Here is a 6,631-nt window from a genome sequence, read left to right on the forward strand (position 1 = left end):
ACACCGGCTGATAAGAGTTTTTTTGAACGCTTTTTTAAAAAAAACAACTTAGCGGAAAAAAAGAAGTCGGTTTATTTTAAATGACTTCTAAGTTTACTCACTCAGCAGCAGTTCAGTTGACTTTTTCTCGAATTCAGTTAATGTTGTGGATTTTGCCTGCTGTCCGCTGAATAGCGAACACTCGTTGGGCACACTGTTTCGCGGCGACCACAACAACAACAATAATAATAATAATAATAATAATAGCGCATCATCGTTGAATATGGCGACCTTGTACTGCCGCTGTACGTAAATGATTACGAAATAAAAATTATAAGTTGGTACATAATCTCCGTAAATGTGTTTTAGCATTCCAAAACCCCGATGAAAATACTTTTCTTTAACAAAATCACCGTGTTTTTCTTGCGACGCTGAATTTGCGCTTAATTGGTCGAGCAGCCAAGAGTCGACCATCGGAAAGTCCTAAAGAGGTCTGCGGAGTCGCGTGGACTAAGGCACTGTTGTACACGGCTGTTTATCAATTCTCCTTGGGTGAGTAAAAGACAACAGAAAAAAAAATGTGATGGCAAAGCTGAACCGTATGGGCGTACGGTTGTGATGCTCTTTGTGTTTTTTCGCTGTTGCATTTGCATTGTAGCTCGTTGCAGTGATGTCTTTGAAGTTTGAGCGGTTTGTGTGACGTTTGAAACTTCATTGGATTTACTCACAACGGAATTATCATAAAAAAACAATCTTTGATTTTATTAATTTAATTCTTAACGACTTTTTAGTTTCAACTTGAAAGTAGCGATCCCCAAATTGCCAAAATGACAAAGTCTAATCCCGATATATACCTACCTCTTGTTTATGTTAATATTAAATTACATAATATGTGGGTAATTGGTAAAAAAATTGAGACATACATATTTTGCTGTCCATAAATTGATATTTATATTGGTTGATAAATCAACAGACATAATATTATATTATAGTTATATAAATATCAAACTCAAAATGATCATAAAATTAAATAAATGAATAGTTTAGTAATAATTAGTTAATATTAATTAATTTATAGATCCGATGTTCATTTTGATAAATGCGTCCCGCGTGTTCCCTTTAAAAATAATAGTGGGGTGCACTATAATTTCTGAAAAATTAGTTGGAGTACGCCGGCCCCCCCCTGAAGTCAAGTCCTGCATATAGGTTATTCTCTAATGCTGTATATTTGTTCTTGTTTCATATTTTGATTTATTATAAAAGTAAAATGTTTTATTAAAAATTCATTGCCCATTGAATGTACTTTACCAATTAAACTTAAAATGTAGTCCGTAGTTATTATATATTATCATGAATGATACATTTAATGTTTTAAATAATTTACTTTATTATTTTGCTTAAAACTGTTCACTAATGTGATCTTTGATATAAATGTGTTTTAGATTATACAGAATAATAATGAACAAAAGAGATAAATGGGATATTTGCCGCACCTGTGGAAACATAGCAGATGTTGAAATATTTGGCCTCGATGGAGTGGCTTTACAGCTTGAAGAAAAAATTAATACCTACCTTCCTATTACAGTTAACTAAAAACCAATTAATTTATTAAATGATACGTTTCGAACCTTGTCTTATGATATTTAAATTATAGGTTTCCAAGACTGATAATCTACCACTTAAATTATGTAATGTGTGCATCACCCGGCTAGAAAATTGTCATTCCTTAATTGTATCAACTATTGAAATGAATAAAACATTAGAAGAGGTTTTGAAAAAAAAACAAATAAAAAATAATTCCTATAATTTTGTAAGTACCTGTTTTTCTATACTTAAATAATTCATATATACATCACTAGATAATATCTTCTTTCTATACTTGTAATTAGAAGTATAATAAATTGTATCATATCATTATTAGGTGAACGTATCATTGATACCTATATTTCAGTACAAATATCCCGGGGGTTCTGAGAGCAAACAGTTTACTTTAAATTGTTTTGGCTGTAATTTTGTGTTAAGACACAAAGTGTTAACTGTTTACTAAAATTGGTTTGGTATTTCTGGTACCTACCCTTGATAATACATGTTTGTTTTGGCGATGAACAAATTTCATATTATGGAGTTTCAGTTATCAATCAACAAACTTTTAGCTTTTGTTAACTCCGCAAAAACTTTTAGGTATAATATCTCTTACTGTTATTATAATAGGTAAATTTGGGAAATAATGAAGATGAAAATGTAGAAGATTTGAATCAGGATAATATACAATCTATGGGAATTATGGATATTAATTCTGCTGACGAAGATGACTGTGGAGGAATTGTTACAGTTAAAGAAGAATATTTAGAAGTACTAAGATTTTTTTTATTGCCATGTTCTTATTAAATTCATGATTTAACTACAATAATGTTACTTTTATTTTAGTATGAACCAGTGGACATTGTCAATGTTGGAACTGATCAACTATTTGATGATCCGACTGTTGATGAGTTAGATATGGAAAAAATTGTAGAGGATGATGAGGAAAATGGTAGATTTCAATGTTCCAAGTGTCAGCGTGTTTTTAATTCAGAGTCCAAAATGCGTCGCCACATATTTATTCAACATAATCCTGGAGAAATGGAATGTTTCCATTGCTTTATTAAATATGACTCTATGTTACATTTTGAACGCCATATTGCTACACATTTTACTCGAAATGAATATCTGTGTGACTTTTGTCCTACTATGTTCAATCGAGTGTCTGGGCTACTCGATCATTTAGCTAAACATAAAAATGATCGTCAAAGATTTACTTGCCAAGAATGTGGAAAAGTGTTGGCAAACAGACTTTCCTTCACGATTCACCAACGGACTCATACTGGCGAAAAACCCCATGCATGCAAATTTTGTGACAGAACATTTTCACAGGTCAGTAAATTATAATATTAATCAATATTGTGCTACCATTGTGTCCAAAAGTACGACTTTTCTGATATCTTTAAGAACAATTTTAAATGTTCACAAAATTAGTTTGGTAAATTGTTTTTTTTTTCTTTAAAGTCCCAACAGAGAAAGTAAATAATAAATAAGTAATTTCTTTATATTTGATCTTAATTCCAACTTGAGCTGGATGTATTAAGTCTGGAATATCGTAGCAAATGTTATTAACAGTAATATTTGTTATTGTTGGTGAGAGGAAAGAACATTTGCCACAGGATAAGGCGGTGGTAGAATGGTTAAGTACAGGAAATAATAGCATGGAAGAAAATTCAATTTTAAAAAAGGCAAGAAGGGGAAAAGGAAATAGACAGAACTCAATAAATAAAGAAGCAAAATATGCAGTTAGGAAACTAAATTAAAAATGTCTATGACTTTTATGAGGGGCTGTGACCAAAAAAGAGGGAAAAGGTAGAGTATATATTGGTGACAATATGTTAAAAAAGGCCCAGAGGTTTTTTCAGAATGTTTGTGTATGAAAGAGGTTTAAATATAATGTAAATAATAAAACATTAAACATAATAAAATGGTTCTGACGAGTGAAAAAAAACTTAAAAAGTATTTTAAAAGGTTGCTATGGAAATAGGCAATATAGCTATAGGCATGATATAATTCTCTGGGAATAAACGGAGGAAGTAGAGTGGAATTGAAACCTATGTATGATTGAGTAGGAAGTGTGGAGTGTGGTTATTAAGATAAAAACGAAGAAAGCTATAGAATCTGATATGAAGTACAGGTATGGATGATGTTAGGTAACTTAGGCATGAGTACGTTAACTGATTTTTTTAACTAGATGATGTTAGTGGAATGAAAAATTCTGGAGAAATTGTGTTTTTAGGATCGGTGGTACAAAATAATGGTGGTTTTAACGATGATCAGAAATAGGGATGGATGAAGTGGAGTATATTGTCAGTTATATTTTTTAAAATTTTTGATACTAAAGGATTGATCTTATGAAGCAATTTATGGATTTCCAAGGATCTTAACCGTACTTCATCTATAATTACATAAAGTGTTCTTGGAACTCACTCAGATTAATGATGAGTCACTACGTACACAGCACATTCGTTGTATATAGAATATTGCCTAAATTAAATTCCTTAAAAATGGTCCACTTTCAACAACTCTAAAAAAGATATATCATTTTTAGTTATAAAGGGGACATCTGACTTTTATTGTTTTAATATTGCCCCTTAGGGAAATTAGGGGTTAAGACTCCTTATTTTCTAAAGGGTATGCTGTTAAAATTTCAAAGGTTTACCCTGAAAACTTGAACTTTTTAATTTTAAAAACCAACTTAATTTTAACAAAGTATTTCAACACAAACGAGATACGTTTGAACATTATGGTTCCATACATTATAACAAAATCTCGTTTGATATTAAAAGAAAAACAATGTACCTATAAAAATATTATTACTATACTCAGCCCAGTGAGAGAATGCTTCACGGACTGACCAAAATCAGTTCTGCGCATTCTCACTCGACACCCTGTCATTGGGGAACCGGTTTCGATAGCAGGGTGACGCGAGAGAATGCGCAGAATCGGCGCGTTCTCCCACTGGACGAAGTAAAGTGTACTGCTCTTCAAATAAATATGCATTAAACATTATTATTTAAAATGTAATATTTTGAAACATTTAAAATTATTATGAATAATAATATTGTTATAGATTTCATCAAAACAATATCATGAAAGAACTCATACAGGAGAGACAACTCATCACTGTGAATATTGTGGCAAGGGATTCAATTCAAAATTGACACGAGACACACACAGGCGTATTCATACAGGTGAACGTCCATTTGGATGTCCGATGTGTGATGCTACATTTCGTTGTTTAGCAAATTTACGCCAGCACCAAATGGTCCATGAGCCAGTGAAACCATTCCAGTGTGAGGTCTGCTTAAAACGCTTTGGCCGACCTGAAAAAGTGCGAGTTCACATGCGCACACACACTGGTGAAAGGCCATACAAATGTCCAATTTGTGGACGTGGTTTTACACAAAAGAATGACATGCTCAAGCATACAAATGTCCACAATAAGCCACCCCGAAGGGCCAATTCACAAATAAAGAATTCCGACATACTAATTTCCGTTAATAATAAATCTCCACAGTATAAAAATGTAAGTATAAAAGAACTACAGGAAATTTGTTATGATGTCTCCAACAGTTATGACAGCTCAGAAAACGGAAACGAAACAGAAAGTAGTTCAATGCTTTGATCGAAGGTCAATGGCGATTTAATCGAATGTTACAAATAAATTATTTTGATAAAAATGTTATGTTAATTATTAAGTCTAGACTATTGTTGAATTCCTCATAATAATTTTTTTTACAATACATGTACATAACACCAATTGTCAAATATGATATAAATTAATATTCATATGATAAACCATTATAATTATTGTTCTTTAATTTTATTTTGTGTAAAGAAAAACTACCCACAATGTTCTATACTTACACACTTAAATATTATGCCATTAAGGTGTTAATAATGTTCTATTATCATAGAGTTGAAATAAATTAAACTCTAAATATATTGTGTAAAGGCTATGTGTCCATATAATTATGTTAATAAATTAAATTGCAAATTAGACTTAATTTTCGGGGACTGTTGATTGCGTCCCAGACACAGGTAAATGATTATTTTCCTACCTTTCCTGTGTTCCGATTGCGTCCTATTATATAGTAAGGTAAGCGCTAAATACACCTCCCGATCCAGCCTTTTATACCTTTCCAGTGTTGCAAGTCGGCGACTTATATTATTTTTCCAACCTTTTTTATGTTCTGATCGCGTTAGATAGATTAGGATATGAATTGTCATAATAAGTAATAATTATTTTCTCAGTGATGTTCAAAAAATAGTACGAAAACAAATAAAAATGAGTCAAAATATATTAATCGAAAAAAGTACATACTGGTCATGAGATACAATTTTCATAAGCTCATCATGTGAAAACGAAATCTCCTTTAAATAGATCTGCCCACCATCATATAGGCCAAATATACTAAGTGTATTTGACGCCTACCTACTATACAATAGAACGCAATTGTAACAGAGAAAAGGTAGGAAAAAAATCGTTTACCTATATCTGACTTGTGGACTCAATCGAAACACTGAAAATGTATAAAAATTTGAAATGGGACACAATCGAATGACACTCTATTTGGGAGGAGGAGCAGTTGCTCCAGGCAGCAGGGGCGGAAAAAAAAGTCGATACTATTGTTTTTAATGTAATAAAAATAAATTAGGCCTATTCCCCACAATCTAAAAAGAAGAGGTGGAGTCATCATAACTCGATCCAGAATAGGGCACAACGCATCTCACCCACTCCTTTCTCATCTCCAAGAACCTGCCCCAGTATGAGACGCACGCAAGGAAAAACTTTCAATCGATCACATAATTGTCAGACGTCCAAAATATGCCGAAGTACTGAAAATCTTCTCCAACCCAACTTCTCTCCAACTAGCGTTCAACCAAGAAAACGCAGTAGCAATATACAAGTTCTTTTATATCGTAAACTTAAGTAATGAATTGTAAACATCTGTACATTTTTCATTCTGATTTGCTCAACCTGTTTTTCTTTTCATCTCTATGTTGTACAACTATAGACTAATAACTACGTGCTTCTTTTATTGAAATTGCGTCACCTGGATTGAGC

At 32.3% G+C, this 6,631-nt stretch overlaps 1 protein-coding gene across 3 annotated transcripts; it reads left to right on the forward strand.

The window, feature by feature from the left end:
* Positions 1–273: 273 nt before the first annotated feature.
* LOC111036788 (zinc finger protein 391-like) lies at positions 274–5,506 on the forward strand. Of its 3 annotated transcripts, none has more exons than XM_022318972.1 (6): positions 274–531; positions 1,422–1,563; positions 1,634–1,789; positions 2,191–2,331; positions 2,407–2,892; positions 4,634–5,188. In XM_022318972.1, the coding sequence occupies exons 2-6, from the start codon at positions 1,438–1,440 to the stop codon at positions 5,186–5,188; spliced, it is 1,464 nt and encodes a 487-aa protein (XP_022174664.1). In that variant the 5' UTR covers positions 274–531; positions 1,422–1,437. The 3 variants fall into 3 exon arrangements, with proteins under 3 accessions (XP_022174664.1, XP_022174665.1, XP_022174666.1); XM_022318973.1 differs by lacking the exon at positions 274–531 and adding an exon at positions 632–779; XM_022318974.1 differs by lacking the exon at positions 274–531 and having other exon boundaries at positions 1,438–1,563; positions 4,634–5,506.
* Positions 5,507–6,631: the final 1,125 nt, after the last annotated feature.

Source organism: Myzus persicae, unplaced genomic scaffold (assembly GCF_001856785.1).
Source record: "Myzus persicae strain clone G006 unplaced genomic scaffold, MPER_G0061.0, whole genome shotgun sequence".
Classification (NCBI taxonomy): Eukaryota; Metazoa; Arthropoda; class Insecta; order Hemiptera; family Aphididae; genus Myzus; species Myzus persicae.

What these genes read in the sequence shown, in the direction of transcription:
- LOC111036788 (XM_022318972.1), top strand. Translation starts at nt 1,438, where the DNA reads ATGAACAAAAGAGATAAATGGGATATTTGCCGCACCTGTGGAAACATA. An exon ending in ATACCTACCTTCCTATTACA is followed by an intron (nt 1,564 to 1,633) that starts GTTAACTAAAAA and finishes TTTAAATTATAG; the next exon opens with GTTTCCAAGACTGATAATCT. An exon ending in GTGACAGAACATTTTCACAG is followed by an intron (nt 2,893 to 4,633) that starts GTCAGTAAATTA and finishes ATATTGTTATAG; the next exon opens with ATTTCATCAAAACAATATCA.